The sequence below is a fragment of the Camellia sinensis genome, chromosome 3, assembly GCF_055761805.1.
Source record: "Camellia sinensis isolate YWXY chromosome 3, ASM5576180v1, whole genome shotgun sequence".
Taxonomy (NCBI): domain Eukaryota; kingdom Viridiplantae; phylum Streptophyta; class Magnoliopsida; order Ericales; family Theaceae; genus Camellia; species Camellia sinensis.
Genome location: NC_138963.1, coordinates 30,610,140 through 30,628,924, shown reverse-complemented (window position 1 = coordinate 30,628,924; position 18,785 = coordinate 30,610,140). Strand labels below are relative to the sequence as shown.

The window sequence follows — 18,785 nt, the reverse complement described above, 5'->3', positions numbered from 1 at the left end:
AAACCATAATATTTTGTAGTAGTAAAAAAATTATGAAAGACAGGATTATCCAGGGGATTATTCAGTTGTCTTGAAATATGAATATATAATATTGTGATTAGTGAAAATGGTGGATAGATACAACCACGTGTTATTTCTGAACTATTGTATAATTTTTTGGAATATGCACTTTTTTAGGTGCATATTGTACTGTCGTTTGGCAAAATTTTTTTAATTGACTTCTTAGAATTATGAGTTTTTTAGTTTGGCACTAAAAATTCTTTTGGATTGACTTTCTTGATTTTTATAAAAAAATAAAAATAAAACTATAATTATTTAAATATAATATTTTATTTTATTAATTTTTTAATTTCTATTATCTTTTAAAAATTAATTTAATCACAACCCAATCCAACCCAACTGACATAACCAAACAAAGCCTGTATATCCATGCAAACATGCCGACATGCCACAATAATTTTTGTTGCATCTCACCTTCATTTCCGAACAGAAGTGATCCATTATTATAACAGCTAAGCACAAAATTCCATTTCTTACAATCTTCCAATTTACTGTAACTATATTTCATTGAAAAATGTCTGAGAGCCATAAAAAGTGTGATTTAAATGGTTCAAAACTGTCAAAGCGACGTCGTTTTGGGCAAATAAAATAACAAAACGATATTGTTTTGACAGTTTTGAGCCATTTGAACCACACTTTTTGTGACCCTCTACCATTGCGCTAATTCATTTTGGGTGTGTACCATAATTAATTAGTACACCCAAATCATTCGTCACTAATTTACCTATCAAGGCCACATTGCTTGGCGGTAGTGGCAGTGGTGGTGGTGTCAGAGCTAGTGATGGAAATGGTGTCAACAACACAGTTCGTACTTGTAGAGCCACCCATCTCGGCTTCTGCCACCGCAACCTCCTCTCTAAACTTCTTATATATGTCTCCCCTATAGAATTTTCTGGTCCTAACCACTAAAATCAGGGAAACCAAACAACCAAACAGTGTCGCTGCGGTAATCACAATAAAAGACATCTTATAACACACAACCCCAATACACGTCAAGTCCTCCCCCGCCGCCCTACTCAACCCCATCGCCGCCATCTGCTTCCTCGCCTCCCGATCATAGATCCGACCGGCCACCACCACATTCAAAATATACGACCCGACCGGACTCGCCACCGCCCCGAAATTATACAGGGTCGAATAGTACTTGAGTCCGAAAATCTCGGATATGATGGCGAACATCAATGGCCATTGAGCTCCGAAACAAAACCCGATGATCACCGACGCGACGTAGAGTGAATTGGGGACTCCGATGGCGATGAGGATGTGGCCGAGGCAAGAGAAGAGGAGGACGAAGGTGAAGATCAATGGGCGAGGGATTTTGTATTTGGTTAAGAAGATTTCGGATCCGAACCCGGCTACGACCCGACCCAGATAGTTCCATATGCTGACTAGAGAGACGAATGTGGTGGTTGAGGTGGTTGGGTATCCGAGAGATTTTCCGATCTGACCCAGATTGTCGATCGCCGTCAAAGTTCCTCCGACGCCGCAAGTGGTGGCGATGAAGAGAACCACCATGTCTATGCTAAACAGGGCTTGTAAAATGGAGTAGTCTTCGCCTCTGTTCGGTGGATTGAACACATTTCTCAAACATGAATTGGGTTTTGAAGAATCACCATTAATGGTTGCTTTTGGTTGTGGGTTTTCAGCAACTACTTGGATATGAGAAGAATTGTTCATATCTTGTTGGCTCTTGTTCTTCCATAGATTCATTTCTTCGCTTATTACAATACCAAGAGGTGCAAAAAGGAGAGCAGTCACAACAACAGCGGTTACACCGTACTCGATTCTCGAGAAATGGAGTCTGTTTTGGAGAATAATTACAAGCATGAGAAACCCCGCTAACCCGAGCGAAATATAAAGAATATTGTAAAAAATCTTGACCTCGTTCGCTTGTCGAACAACCTTCATAATCCGAATCGTTCTTAAAAAAATTAACGAAACCGCTGCGGGTAACCAGCCAATCAGTAAAATCAGAGACTTAGAATTGTCTCCATAAAAAGCATGGTATAATTGAGTTATGATAGCACCGCTTAACCCAACAAACCCTTTTAAGAGCCCTAAAACCATACCTCGGCTTTCCGGGAAGTTTTTAACGCAAGTTACCAAAGCACCAGTGTTTGCGAAGGATTGGGAATTCGCACCGATGCAGATGTACAGACACATCTGCCAAACACGGGGTTTGGCGACTTTTCCAGTGACGGAGAGCCATATCATGAAGTAGCCGGAGAAGTTCATGGTGGCGCCGATAAAGAGGACGACCCACGGTGGCGTGACCTCGTTGATGAGGCCTGATAAGACGCCTACGTTGCCACCTAAGTCCTTGAAGAAGCTGAGCAAGTTGAGGGTGGTTTGGTCGTAGCCGAGGGATGATTTTATGTCGCTGGAGTAGAGGCCGAACATGTAGGTTGCACCGGCAACTGACATGATTAGGAAGGAGGCGAAGACCATGAACCACCGGCCGGTGAGGATGTGGAGGCTGAAGTTCTTCATATTTCCACCACCACCACCACCCCCACCCGTACTGACGTTGGCCACCACCATGTTTTTTGATCAATATGATCCAAGTGTTAAGAAATTATTTAGTAAGTCTGTCCTATATCTTACGCAGTGTCCTATAATAGGTAGAGAGTTTGGGGTTGGGTGATGGATTGTGAGGAAGTCCTCAAAGTGCCTATTTATATAGTGTGGATATGGAGAAAAATTTGGATATTTTGGGTTGGAAGGGCGGTGGTGTCTTACATGGTAGGCATGAGGTACTTTGTTTTTAAATCTTTTGATTATGTTATGTTACCTCTTTATTTTATTAGCAATGATAGGTATTATGAAAAAATTTTATGAAAATAATTATAAAAACTCTGTGATTCTTGAATTACACTTAGAATAAAACACCACACACTAATTAAGGTAATCTAAGGATCATAAATTTTACATGATCATTTTCATGAAAAAAATTTCATGATTCCTAATTTTTTCCTTATTTTATTAATTTTTTTTTTATTTATGATGTGATTTTTTATTTAATATGATAGTTTTAAAATAATGAATCATACAAATACACATAACTTTTAAGAGATGGCTATATTCATAGGAAATAAAGAGAATATGAAAATTAGATAGTAAAAAGTATTTCTCAAATCTTTTTTTTTCCCTTAAAATATTTCAATGTTGTTAGCTTATGCCACCATTATATATTTAACGATTCAGTGATTGTAAGTATTTTGAAACAGAGAGATAAGAAAAATTGGACATGAAGACCCTTTATCTCACCAAAATATTTTTATTAATTGTGAGTATTTTGAAATGAGGTAACAAACATTTGGAAACAAAGGTTCTTAAAGTTCACGTTTAGTTTGATTTTTAGAGTTTTTTTTAAAAAAAATAAAATAAATTACTTTCATAAAAAAAATAAAAAAATAAAAACTCAAAAGCATCTATCATTTTTATGTAATTTCATCTTTTTGAAGAGAAGAAATAATTTAAAAAAAATATATTTCATATTTATTTTTATCAAATTAGTTTTATTTTTCAAAAAATAGTTTTAGAATATCAAACTAAACATGGTCTATCTGTTAAAATTATCTTACTTCAAAATTTTTAATGATGCGGAATGGACAGTGAGATCTTAAACAAAAAATAATTTCACAGTGTGAAACATGTGGAAAATTATATGATATAAGAGAAAATGACAAGCATGTCTTTATGCAATTATTCTCATCGATGCTACACGGATTCAATACTAGTTGCAAACATGTGCAATGCAATTTAAAAGTGAGAAAACCATGCAAAATATATGTTGAGTTTTTTGTTTTTTTCTTTCTTAAAAAAAAGAAAAAAAGAAAAAAAATATATGTAGCCCATACACATGGTCAGGTGGGCATCGATCAGACCTGACAGAGATTTTGGTTGAAATTACGCTACATAACATAAGAGTATATGAGTGTTGTTATAAATTCAATATGCCACATCAAATTTAATTTGATCATTTCATATTTGTCCTTCAAATATATTATAAATCTCAAATCCATCTAATTAACCTGATATGTCGTCGTTGTTGTTGTTTTTTTTTTTTTTTTGTGTGTGTAGCTTTTTATTTATGCTTATTTTCATTTTTTGATGAAAAATTTAAAACTTTAAGTTAAATTTGTTTTTAAGTTTGTCTAGACTAAATAATACTAAAAAAAAAAAAATACAGAAAAGCACTAAAGGATAAAATAAGTAGATTTCAATAGTTTTTTTTTTTATTTATTATTATTACATGGTTGTTTCTCTAGTGGACCTTTTTACGAATAAATAAATTGTAGACTGTTACAAATTTTAAGCTCGCCTAAACAATCTTAAAAAATATAATACATTTTAATTAAAATTTACTAAGGTCTCGTTTGGGAACAGACTAATTTAGACTTTTTGACTATTTGGCCAAAATATGAGCTAAAAAAAATTAGTATGTTTACGATGACTTTTTGACTTTTTATGAAAAGATGTGTAAAAAATAGATAGAAAAAGAGAATCTTTGATTTTTTGATATGAATTGTTGATTTTTGACCTTTTTAGTAATTTTTTGACTAAACTAACATGTTGCCAAACGATATATAAAATTAAATAAATAAACTTGGAGTTAAACAAACCCAAGAGTCACAATAAAAATGAAGCATACTAAACGAAATTTGATATCAGGCCTACTAACACCAACCTTTAGAATATTCTAGTACTAAAAAGTAGGTGGTTTTTGCTAGATCACAATTTATGCATAACAATAAAAATAGGAACAACATCTAATAGATTATTCTGTTGAAAGTGGTTGTTTCTCAGAAATTTTGCATTTTAGGAGGAGATTAGAGTTCAATTTTACCCACCCAAAAAAGAGTTCATTTTTTTTTTTTTCAAACTCGTAAATTAGACTTATTATTCTTGTATTTGTTAAAGTTTCTTTCTCGCTTGAAAAGTTATATATACTATATTTTTAGTGTTATGTTTGTTTGTTCTTTATTTTTATTTTTTTTGGTGACTTTTTGTTGTTTCTTTTCGTCTTTAGTAAACTTTTTATTAAAAAAAATTAAAAATTTCACATTTTTTGGTTCTACTCAACTAAATGGATCGAAAAAGTAAAATTAAAGAAAAAATTGAAAAAAATTTCAGAAATGACAAAAAATAAAAATAAATTCCAAAACAGTTGCCTTTTTTTTTTTGACTTATTTTGTTTTTTGGGATTTTTTCGATTATTTTTCTTTAGATCATCTATACAAGACGGACTGAAAAAATAAAAAAATATTGACATGAGACAAAAATTTCGAAAAGAAAAGAAGTTACGTTTTTAACTGTATGATTGTGATTGCAATTTATCAGATTTTTGTAATATAATATTAATAAAAAGTGAGTATTGGTACATCTAAGTGAAAGTAATCACTTAAATTGTCCCCAACTTTTGTATTCATGGTCGTACTTCATTCAGCAGAAGGACCTCTCAATATTAGGGGTGGAGAAGTATCCACCCGATCATCAAAATCAAATAGTTTGAACCAATCCATTATACGATAGACAGTTTTAATAGTTCGAGTGGATAAATATAAGTATATATTTTTTAATTTACTTAAGTTCGGATAGATGGATGATGAGAGGCCACTCGACTTTAACTCGATTCGCCAACCCTCTTAAGAAAATGAAATTATATTTTTATGATTTATGTGTTAAAAAAGGATCTTTTATTTTGCAATTATATATATATATATATATTCTTTTTATGAAATATAAAAATTAGGCCTTTGTTTTTATTATAAAAAATGAACAATAAAAATTTTGAGTGCAAAATAATAAAGAATTGTTGAAAAATGATTCAAAAACAGGTCTGAAACAACAAAGCCTAAATCGCCAAACCAATTCGTATTCACTCACCAACTCACACGGCTTGCTCAATTTGTATCTACCAACTAAGCGGATGGATATAAATGTAAACATAAATTTCAGAACATAAACCTTACACTTTGGATCATTTACCATGTGTATTATCAAGAAATCAAGACAAAATAACATACCTGAATCCATTGATAAATGGTTAAACGGAAGCGTCTGATTGTCAATAAAACCTTGATATTGACTATGTTATTGCCTTCTAATCCTTTCCCCTTTGGTGCCTTATGTTTCTCCTTGAGAGAATTTAGAAAAACAAAACAGTGTTCTTATTTTTTCTTCACCTTAGGAAGGAATAGGGACCATAACCTTTTAAAGGTTGTAATTGGTTTTCATAACTGAAAGGTAATGAAAACCAATAAATTAACCATTATTGGTTTAAAACTGAAAGGTAATGAAAACCAATAAATTAACCATTATTGGTTTTAAAACTGAAAGGTAATGAAAACCAACTTTAACCAATATGTTTTAATTTCTATTTCTGCCCCTCATAGAAATAGAAATTATACAACTAGTATCTACACATTAGGTCCATAACACATATACCCTTAAGCCTATTAACTAAATTGAATCACTTAAATTGTAGGCTTCTTATAAATGATAACACCATATTTAATTATGTGGTCCCATTGAGACATTATCTAACAATCTCCCACTGGACCACATATGTATCTTGAAAAATGTGCTTAACTTTAGTGAGCTCAGAAATTTGTTATCATAACTTGAGGGTATCCAAACAATCTTGTCCATTAACTATATTAATATAGGATCAAAGCGGTCTTCGTTACATCAATCGTAACTCGACCCACCAATGGTCACGTATACAAATATAGCTAAATGACATAGATCAATCATGGATGCGTAGCATGGAAATTACATGTGATGTGATCCATGCATGCCTATGTCCAACTGGTCCTACTTAACTTTATTGAGATCAATACTTCACAATACGTAACAGAGCGTAATAAACTGAATACTTCATTTCTGCAGAAATTAATCTAATTACATAGATAAAACTCAAGGCTGACATAAAGCAGTAATATAAATACAAACTCCCACTAAACCAGAATATTCTCAAATAGAACAACACCCATATGAGCAGTGTGCTCATGAAAGACCTTGGGTGGTAGTTTCTTCGTAAGTGGATCCGCTATCATGGAGTTTGACCCAATGTGCTCTATGGAAATCTGTCCACTCTGCACTCTTTCTTTTACAACTAGGAACTTGATATCAATATGCTTTGATTTTGTCGAGCTTCTGTTGTTATTGGAATATAAAACTGCAGACTTATTGTCACAATATACCTTAAGTGGTCTTTCAGTGCCTTCCAAAATACGCAACCCAGTGACAAAATTCCGCAGCCATATCCCTTGGTTTGATGCCTCATAACATGCTACAAACTCTGCAGCCATGGTGGATGAAGCTATGAGCGTCTGCTTTGCAGACCTCCAAGAAATTGCTCCGCCAGCTAACAGATAAATATAGCCTGATGTGGATTTCCTACTGTCTTGGCATCCAGCAAAATCGGAGTCGGAATATCCAATGACCTCTAACTTATCCGATCTCCTATATGTGAGCATATATTCCTTTGTTCTCTGTAAATATCGCATAACACGCTTGACTGCTTTCCAATGATCCATGCCAGGATTACTTAAATATCTGCCTAACATGCCAACTATAAACGCAATATCCGGACGCGTACATACTTGAGCATACATTAGACTCCCTACAGCTGAGGCATAAGGAATCTTCTGCATTTCTTGAATTTCAAGACTGTTCTTCGGGCATTGGCTGAGACTAAATTTGTCTCCCTTAGCAACCGGGGTTTCACCTGATTTACAATTTTGCATGCCAAATCTAATGAGTATTTTTTCGATATAGCTCCTTTGTGATAATCCCAGAATACCCCGAGAACGATCTCGGAGTATTTCGATTCCTAATACAAAAGAAACATCACCAAGATCTTTCATTTCAAAATTCTTAGATAGAAATCTCTTGGTGTCATGCAATAAGTTTATATCGTTTGTGGCAAGCAATATGTCGTCAACATATAAAACCAAAAATATGTGTTTACTCCCACTGAACTTGTGATACACACATTCATCAACAACGTTAGTTTCAAAACCATACGAAGTGAGAACTTGATGAAATTTGAAGTACCACTGACGAGAAGCTTGTTTGAGTCCATAGATGGATTTAGTCAATTTGCAAACCATATTCTTTGGGTCTCCTAACACAAAGTTTTCTGGCTGCACCATATAAATTGTTTCTTTAATGTCACCATTAAGAAAAGCTGTTTTGACATCCATCTGATGCAACTCAAGATCAAAATATGCAACAAGCGCCATAATTGTCCTAAAAGAATCTTTCGAAGAAACTGGAGAGAAAGTTTCTTTAAAGTCAACTCCTTCTTTTTGAGTAAAGCCTTTGGCTACAAGACGTGCCTTATACCTCTCCACATTACCATTTGAATCCCTTTTGGTTTTAAATATCCATTTACAACCTACGGGCTTCGCACCAACTGGTAATGAGACAAGTTCCCAAACTTTATTGTCTTGCATAGACTTATATTCTTCATTCATGGCTTCTATCCACTTATGAGAGTTGGAACTTTCCATGGCTTGACGAAAGTTGATTGGATCATCTTTCGACATTCCATTTTCTACCTCATGTTCCTGGAGATATACAATATAATCATCTGAAAATGCAAATCTCCTTTCTCTGGTGGATCGCCTTAATGGCACAGATTCTTGAGGTTGAGGTTGTAGAGTTTGTTCCTCAGGAACAATTACCTCATCTTGAATAGGGGTTTGAACTATATTATCTTGAACAACATTGTCTGGTTGAGGATTCGAAATTACTTCTCGAGCAATGACAGATATAGGAACCTGTGATTGGTCAAAAGTAGTAGTAGGAAGTGGGATTACTCATGCTTCCTCCTCAAAGACAATATCTCTAACTGGATTTCTCCCCCCAAACTCAACATCCTCAAAAAATGTTGCAATTCCCGTCTCAAATATTGACCTATTTGTGGGATCATAAAACTTGTAACCCCGTGATCGTTCGGCATAGCCAATAAAGTAGCTGTTAATGGTTTTAGAGTCCAATTTTCGTTCATGAGGTTTATAAGGCCTCGCCTCAGCAGGACACCCCCACACATGCAAATGTTTTAGACTAGGCTTTCGCCCAACCCAAAGCTCATAAGGTGTTTTTGCAGCTGCTTTAGTTGGCACCCGATTTAAGATATAAGTTGTTGTCTTTAGAGCCTCACCCCAGAGGGACTCTGGTAAAGTAGAATGACTGATCATACTTCTTACCATATCCTTAAGAGTCCGGTTTCGTCTCTCAGATACACCATTTATGCTAGGTGATCCTGGCATGGTGTATTGTGGGACGATTCCACATTCCTCTAGGTATTTTGCAAACGGTCCTGGACGTTGTTCACCTGATCCATCATATCTGCCATAGTATTCACCACCACGGTCAGACCTGACACTTTTAATCCGTTTGTTGAGTTGTAACTCAACTTTGGCCTTAAATCTTTTGAATACGTCCAAAGACTGTGATTTCTCATGGATAAGAAATAGATACCCATATCTGGAATAATCGTCTATGAATGTGATAAAATATTGTTGACCATTCCAAGACGCCATAGGGAATGGGCCACAAATGTCCGTATGAATTAGTTCTAAGACATCTGTAGTCCTATGGGCACCATATTTCTTTATTTTGGTCTGTTTTCCCTTGATACACTCAACACAGACATCAAAATCTGAAAAATCAAGAGAGTCCAAAATTCCATCAGACACAAGGCGCTCAACTCTAGATTTAGAGATGTGACCTAGGCGTTTGTGCCATAATGAGACTGAATTTTCCTTAGTTAATTTACGCTTTGTACCTCGTGATTCCACGTGCAAGGTTGCATTATAAGATGCAATAGTTTCGAGCAAATATAGATTATCAAACACATTAAGTAAACCGGTACCAATAACATTGGAATTAATAGACATACTAAACTTCATATTTCCAAAAGAACAATAATATCCCAATTTGTCCAATACAGAAACAGAAATTAAATTCCGTCTAAAGGACGGTACAACAAAAGTGTCTAATAAATCCAAATAATAACCAGTTTTCAGTAATAATCTAAAGTGCGCTATTGCCTGCACTTCTATTGACTTGCCATCACCCACAAAGATGTATCTTTCAGCATCAGTTGGCTTTCGGTAGTTCAGGCAACCCTGCATAGAAACACATATGTGAGTAGTAGCACCAGAATCTACCCACCAAGTGTTTCTTGGTACTGAAGCTAAATTTATTTCAGAACAGACCAAAACATTAAATGGACCTTTCTTTATACACCAGGCGACGTATTTGGCACAATCCTTCTTTCTGTGTCCGGGCTTGCCACAAAAGAAACAACCATCCTGCGTTTTCTGTTTCTTTGGTTCCGGACCCTGAGGAATAGCAACTTCCTTTCCCTTATGCGTTCTTTTGCCCGTATGCTTGGAAGTGCTTGCTAGATGAGCACTTTCAGTCCTTTCTTGCTTCAATCTCTCTTCCTCTTGCACACAAAATGAAATGAGCTCATTGAGAGTCCACTTCTCCTTCTGGCAGTTATAACTGACCTTAAATTGGTTAAATTGTGCAGGAAGAGAGATGAGAACTAAATGCACGAGCAAATCATCAGATAGGTCGAGCTTTAGTGCCTTAAGTTTTGAAGCAAGATGAGACATTTCCATGATGTACTCGCAAACATTACCCTTGCCTTTATACTTTATTGAAATCAAGCTTGCTAAAAGCGTGCTTGTTTCAGCCTTATCGTTTTTAGCAAAACGCTTTTGAATTTTTAAAAGAAATTCACCGGCAACGGTAACATCCTCTGTTATTGCACCCCGAAAAACTTCTGGAATCCCACACTTCATGATCATGAGACTTAGCCTGTTAGAACGATCCCACTTTTCAAAGTACACAGTTTCCTCAGGAGTACTTTGTGTAGTGAGAGCATTCGGTTTTGGCATCCTTAATGCCAAGTCTATGTCCATGCAGCCGAGAACAATCAATATGTTCTCTTTCCAGTCCTTAAAGTTTGTTCCATTTAACATTGGAACATTGTTCATGTTGGCAGAGATTGAAGTAGTCGACATTAAAGCTGAATCGAAAAGAAAATAAAAGGAATAAACAATTATACTCACATTAAGTTACCAAACAGATAATCTCTAAATAAATTAATTTAATGACAACATCTCAAGATACCTAGCACAACATTAATACCAAACCTTTGGGTAGTGATATTAACTGTAAGTGGTATTCTTGTTGTAATGATCAAACATTGACAATAAGTTATGTCAAATAACAAATCTATCTTTTGATGGATTTATTATTCACATTAGGTTTCCTTGACAATTAGCACATGTTTATCACCACAAAATGTGTGTGTAATTCTGCCAAGTCTTAATCATGTCTTTGGACCGATAAATACCCGCATGAGATACACAGACATGAATTTCAAAACATTCCATATAAAACAATCTAGACAAGAGAGATCACTTTTGTGACATCTTGTTTGAATTGACTTATATTTAGAACATTAGAAAATTAAATTTCCGTAGACGTTGTATGAAATTACATTAAATTTAAAGATTTCTAAATTTGTTACCCCGTATATGTTATATAATCTGCAGCAATCCCAATTATATACATATATATATAAATACATGATGTTCACCATTTGAAAAATGAACCGCCCATCCGAATTATGTTCCATTTCCAGAAAACAAAACAGAATTTGCAGCAGAGGGAAAAACAAAAATACAAAAAACAGAATCTGATTCCAAGAAACTAAATAGGATGAATAAAAGCATATCTATTCTAATAATACACATGATATAACCGCTCTCATACCACTTGTAAACATAAATTTCAGAACATAAACCTTACACTTTGGATCATTTACCATGTGTATTATCAAGAAATCAAGACAAAATAACATACCTGAATCCATTGATAAATGGTTAAACGGAAGCGTCTGATTGTCAATAAAACCTTGATATTGACTATGTTATTGCCTTCTAATCCTTTCCTCTTTGGTGCCTTATGTTTCTCCTTGAGAGGATTTAGAAAAACAAAACAGTGTTCTTATTTTTTCTTCACCTTAGGAAGGAATAGGGACCATAACCTTTTAAAGGTTGTAATTGGTTTTCATAACTGAAAGGTAATGAAAACCAATAAATTAACCATTATTGGTTTAAAACTGAAAGGTAATGAAAACCAATAAATTAACCATTATTGGTTTTAAAACTGAAAGGTAATGAAAACCAACTTTAACCAATATGTTTTAATTTCTATTTCTGCCCCTCATAGAAATAGAAATTATACAACTAGTATCTACACATTAGGTCCATAACACATATACCCTTAAGCCTATTAACTAAATTGAATCACTTAAATTGTAGGCTTCTTATAAATGATAACACCATATTTAATTATGTGATCCCATTGAGACATTATCTAACAATAAATTGATTTTTTTAATCTGTTTAAGTTTAGACATATAATAGATGAGAGTTCACTTGATCTAACCTGATCTGTGAGTACTCCTATCCAACATACTGCTCCAAATTTTCATGGGAAGTCTATTTTTCAGGTTGATGTTCATTATTATACTAATATGTCTTCATAGTTTGTTTTTATTTATTTTTTTTAATGGGAAAATGTCTGTATGAGATGGGGCAGACCTATGCAAACGATGAAGTCCAAATAAAAAAAACTAGGGTCCTAAAATTTGAGATCTAGAAATTATCTAAAAATAGGTACGTGTAGTGGAAATTGAATTAATGAAATGTGTGATTTAAATATGAAATGAATATGAGTCATTGACGTGAAATTCTGGATAATTTTTGAATTTTTATGTCTGGATCCATAACATTACTGAGTCCAAATATGCCTAGTCGTGAGAGGAAGATTGTACTCGATACAGATCAGAAATGTTGAAAAAAGAAAAAAGAAATTACTAAAGACAAAATAAAGCCTAAAATAGTTGAGTTTTATTTTTTAGGGCAATTATAGAAATGGTCTTTATAGTTTACCCGTGGTTTTATTTTGGTCCCTGCACTTCTAAACGTATCAATTTTGCCACCGCAGTTTGGTTTTGGCTCAAACTGGTCACTGTTGGGATTTTGGACGGAAATTCCACACGTACAAGGCGAGCATGAGACAATTTTGACTTTCTAGAACAATTTCGACTTTCTGTTTTATTTAATTTCATTATTTATGGGTTGTTTGGGATGAACCAAATAAGTGCACTTTTTAACTTTTTAGATAAAAAAGTAGAGGAAAAAAATATGGTTGTTTAGAATAACTTTTGGAATTTTTACGAAAAAATGTATATTAAAATATTGTATAAAATAACAAAATTACCATATTACCCCTAATACTTATGATCGTACTGACAGTGATTGTACCATGATGCCAGTACGGTGGGTAACATAGATGTATAGGAGCAGCTTGTCTTCAGTCTGAGATCGGATTGGACGATGCTGTTCGGCCAATGGGGGCCCATTACGGGTCTCATTTTGATACTCTGAATCATTCAATGTGTAGAACTCGTTGAGTGCTATATGCTTATAAAAGATCACGTTGATCGGATATCTATAGTTATCTAATCGGATTAGTTTTTTGTCAACTGTTAATTTGTTCACCGTTCATTTTTTTTTATATAAAACTGATTTGATCATATAGTTATCAATATCTGATCAACGTGATTTTTTACAGACATATATTACTCGACGAGTTCTACACATTGAATAGTTTAGATTATCAAAACAGGACCCGCGATGGGCTCCCACGGGCAGAACAACATTGTCCTATGTATCATGAGAAGTGTATACACCTGTTTAATTTGTACCATCATTGTAGACAGCACCATCATTTCAACACAAAAGTTGACTTGTATTTTTTTGGTGTAAATTTGTTTTTTTTTTTTTATATTCAAGTCCAATGGATTCTAATCCTTCATTTTCTAATATTTTACTAAGTAATAACATGGCGGTAAAATAGATATTTCACACATTAGTCCCATGGGATACTAATCCCATGGAAATAATCCTCCCCCCAGCATTGTTTAGTCCCTCATATGAGGGATATAGAGTTCGGCTGGACTCCATGTCCGGCTGACTAAATTATTAATAAAAAATAATTTGTTATTAAAATAGACATTTATAAATATATTAATAAAAAATACAGATATTTATAAATTATTTTTTTAGCGTTGTTAATTTAAAAATATAAAATATAAATTTAATTTAATTAAAAATAAGAAATTAAAAATTATGGCCTTATAAATTAAAATTATATAATTTATAATTTATATGAGGGATTCCATATCCCTCATATGAAGGACTAAACAATCCTAAGAGGGGTGAGATTATTTTCATGAGATTGGTATCCCATGAGATTAATGTGTGAAATGTCTATTTTACCGTCATGATATTACTTAGTAAACAATTAGAAAATGGGGGATTAGAATCTATCGGACTTGAATCCTGGGACTGTGAATCCCCCGGACTATTTGGTTGGATTAGATGTGTATCCCGTGTTTGTTTTCTCATGTGATTAGATATCTAGAAATGACTATTTTTAGTGAATTTAATGTTTGGTTGGACGAACTGGATAAGGATAAATATGCAAAAGACTATTTTACCATTTTTCAATTGTTTATTAAGTAATGGCAATATTAAACATATCTTTAATATTTTAATTATTTTTAGCTATATTAAATAAAGTCTTATTTTATTTTATTTTTTACACAATTAAATAAATTTATTTTTAAAAATTAAATAAATAAAATATCAATAAAAATATATGTTGTTTTTTAATTAAAATTTTAAATAAATTTATTTTAAAAAATAATAATAATTAAATAATGAAATTAAATAAAACATCTATTAAATGAGTTAAATTTAAGTGATGATATTAGAGAACAAATTGAATTGATTCAAAAACACTCAAAAAAGTCAAAATTATTCAAGAAAGTCAAAATTGGCCCGTGCATGCCATGTTCGCGTCGAATTTCCTTTCAAATGTCTAACCACCGTTAACTATTGGACTAGTTCGAGCCAAAAACCAAACTGCAGGGGCAAAATTGATACATTTGGAAGTGCAGTGACCAAAATAAAAACACGGGTAAACTATAGGAACTATTTCTGTAATTTGTCTTATTTTTTTATTTTTTAGTGTTTAGTAAACTTTTTAATTTTTTTTTTTTCCATTTTTGATCCTTATGATCAGAACAAAGAATTTTTTTTTTTTTTTTTTTGGGATAGAAATTAAAAAATATATATAATATTATTTTAGTTAGATCCCAAATCAATTTTAACGGAATATTTTCCCTCACTTTCTTCAACTCCCCCCCTTTTTCTTCCTTCTATTTGTCGTCTGCCACTAGATTGAGCTGCCCCCGTCTCCTCCTCCCTTCCCATTCTCGTGTGTTAACTCATTTAAAATTTGTTATAAATTGTCATATTACTTCATTTATTTTTTAAAATATTTTTTATAAAAAATTAAAAAATCAGTTAAAATAATTAATTTTCAATCGAACTCTTAATGCAGTTAACAAATACATTAACGACAAACGTATTATATAATACTTTTATTCTTTAGAGATTATTTTACTTTTTAACTGGCCATCACTAGTAACTTCTCACATAAACATACCATTGTAACACTATGTTTTGTAGTTTAAGAGAAAAAGGAAAGAAATAATTATGTTAATTTGAAGTGGCAAAGAAAAGAAGAGAAAAGAATGTGATTTTTACCTCTTTTACTTGGATAAATAGGCGAGAAAAGAAAAGATAATGATTTATATTCTATCTTATTTGTTTAAGCTCTATAAAAAAAAAAGAAAAGAAATAATATCATGGTATATTATTAAATTAACCTTTTATAGGTGTCAATATTTTTATTTCTTCTATGAAAGATAGTTTTTGTATTATAATAAAACTGTATTTAGTTACTTTCATTTCTCTCCCAATCTCTCCACATTTGGAGAGATTCAAAATAGAAATCATGAGAAAAATGTATTTTTCTCTATTTCTTTCCATTTTACTTTATTTCTTTTTATTTTAGAGAGTATTTGAAATGATTTAAATAACTATATCTTTTAATTTTTTTAATCAAAAAATGTAAAATATAAATTGTATTTAAAATGATATTGTGAAAAGATGATTTGATACAAATAAAATAATGTGTTAAAATATGCCAAACACCCCCTTTATGAAAACGAGTAATATTAATATGAATTTTAAAAAATTACATTTATTTACTTTTTTTTTTTTTCTTCTTCAAATCACCTATTACCGACGAGTTCAGATTCCCTCCTTGAGCCCCCTCCTTCATTCCCTCCTTGCAGGGGCCTTCGGGTCCACTTTGAGGCCCAGTTTTGATAATCCGAACCGTTCATATTTTTAGATTTATTCAGTATATTATACCTGTAAAAAATCAAGTTGATCGGATATCAGAAAGTATGCGTTCAGAAAATTGGGACTACAAACTATTTTTTAATAAACAGTTTTCCGAACACATACTTTATGATATTCGATCAACTTGATTTTTTACAGGTATGATATACTGAATAAATCTAAAAATATGAACGGTTCTGATTATCAAAACTGAGCCTCAAAGTGGACCCGAAAGCCCCTACAAGGAGGGAATGAAGGAGGGGCCTCAAGGGGAGGATCCCAATTCATTACCGACGTGCTGTGAATGTTTCTGACTGGTTCCGCAACTCATATAACGGCCTCAATGACCAAGTCAACACCGACCTAACCCTATGGTCAAGGAGGATGATAGAACCAAAACTAACTTCCACATGTGGTTAGGCTATATGGTACACACATGGAAAAATTATATGGCCTTGTTAAGGCAAGGCTACATGCTATTAATTAAAATGGTGAAACTTATAGCATGTTTGGTGCGATGGAATGAAATGAAATATAAATGAGATGAGAGTAAGAATGAAATATAAAATTGAATATTTATTTTCTTTTCATTGTTTGGTTGCCAACTTAAGAATAAGATTAGGGTTGTAATTTTGGTCCGGTCCAGTCCGGCCCGGCCCATCCCATGTCGAGCCTTGTGGGCTCCGGCCAAAAATCAGGCTAGGTTGGGCCGGCTCACGGGTCAGAAAATTAGGCCCAGGCCTAGAGATATTCAGGCTTTGAGCAGGCCAATGGGCTGGGCTGGGCCTCGGGGGCGGGCCGCTGAGCCTGAGCCTGGACTCGGGCTTTTGGGCGGGCTTGGGCGAATCTAAACAATTTTTAAATTTTTTTTAAAAATTTTTTCCACCAAAAATTTATTATTTTCCATTAAAAATAATACTAGGCTTCGAGCGGGTCGGGTTGGCCGGGTGTAATAACCCAACCCTCTTATATGCTTTAAGTTTTTAATTATATGTGTAATTATATGCTTGATGTGAAATTCCACGTGAAATTGGGTTTAATTATGTGCATTATCTCCATTTTGGAATTATATCTGTCGGTTGTAAGAAAAACCTGTTAAAATCGAGACCTTTGGATTGGAAATTGAAAGCCTTAGAGGTGCAATAATCCGAAATTGACTTTACAGTTTTGATCACCATGATTTTTAAGCCATAATGTGAAATTTTATAAAAATTTGATTCGTAATGAATTAAATTGATTTAATTGGGCCCAATTCTCAAATTAAGCTTATTTAGACTCATGACTTAAGCAAGTTGATAGCTATAAGAAATGTAGAGGACTTAGAATCAAAAAAAAAAAAAAAGAGAAAAATATCTCCTGGAGGAAAGAAAGGAAGAAAAGAGAAAGAGAGAGAGAGAAAAGAGCAAATCAACTAAGAGCTAGATGGATTTGAGGGAGAATTCAAGGATTTGAAACTCCAAGTAAGTGTAGGCAACTTAATCACTCTAAAACTACCCTTAATTGATTGTTCTCAAGTATTTAAGTGAAGTTTTTCGCCCATATAGATTAAGGTTTTGAATTAGAGAATTTTAATGAGAAAAATACCCATGGAAATTATCAAGTTTTATTATGTTTCCTTGACTTGAGGGTTAAACTTTAAAGTAAAGGTTGCTTGAATTAGTTTAAGAAGGTTCACCTTCTAATCTTCAAATCTTGCAAATTGTATCTCTTCTTCTATGTGTTTGTGTTGCTCATACATGGGTTATGATCTAATTACTTATGGAATTCATATTTAACATGTTCATATGTTATAATAGTGAAGGAATATTGCTTATAATTGAGCCTTGAGATGCCTTGAAAAGTTGAATTTTTGTTAAACTTCGGACTGCTCAAAACAGAGGCTACGACCTCACGTGTGGGGCTCATGGCCGCACGTGCGGAAAACAGGGGAACTTGAAGATTGCATTCTGAAATAAAACAATGCACCTTCTCGCACGTACGGCTAGAGACTTCCGCACGTGTGGCTTGAGGAGAAAAATTCTGTTGACTTTTTGTACTCTTCTCGACCCTCTAAATGTGTTAAAATGTCCATTTGACTCTTCTGTAATGTGTATAATTAAACGGAACTTAACGAATTGAATAGTAAATAAACAAGAAGAGACTAAGGAACAGGGGAATGCTTACAAGTTTGTGTTGTGTGTAGGTTGCATACCGGAAGAGACTAGCGTGCAACCACGTCCTTGTGAGTAATAGTAGTGTAATATTATGCTTTGCTTACCTTATGATCATACTTTTACGTGTGAATAACATATGTTATGAATTCAGCGATGTGATTGGAATTAATTGAGATAATTGAACAATGTCACTATCATGAATTAAAGTCAT

General features: G+C 33.4%; 1 protein-coding gene across 1 annotated transcript; it reads right to left on the bottom strand.

Moving 5' to 3' along the window:
* Positions 1–479: 479 nt before the first annotated feature.
* LOC114313845 (protein NUCLEAR FUSION DEFECTIVE 4) lies at positions 480–2,792 on the bottom strand. Its single transcript, XM_028260251.2, has one exon. The coding sequence runs from the start codon at positions 2,599–2,601 to the stop codon at positions 781–783; it is 1,821 nt and encodes a 606-aa protein (XP_028116052.2). The 5' UTR covers positions 2,602–2,792; the 3' UTR covers positions 480–780.
* Between the last annotated feature and the right edge of the window lie 15,993 nt (positions 2,793–18,785).

What these genes read in the sequence shown, in the direction of transcription:
- LOC114313845 (XM_028260251.2), bottom strand. Translation starts at nt 2,601, where the DNA reads ATGGTGGTGGCCAACGTCAGTACGGGTGGGGGTGGTGGTGGTGGTGGA.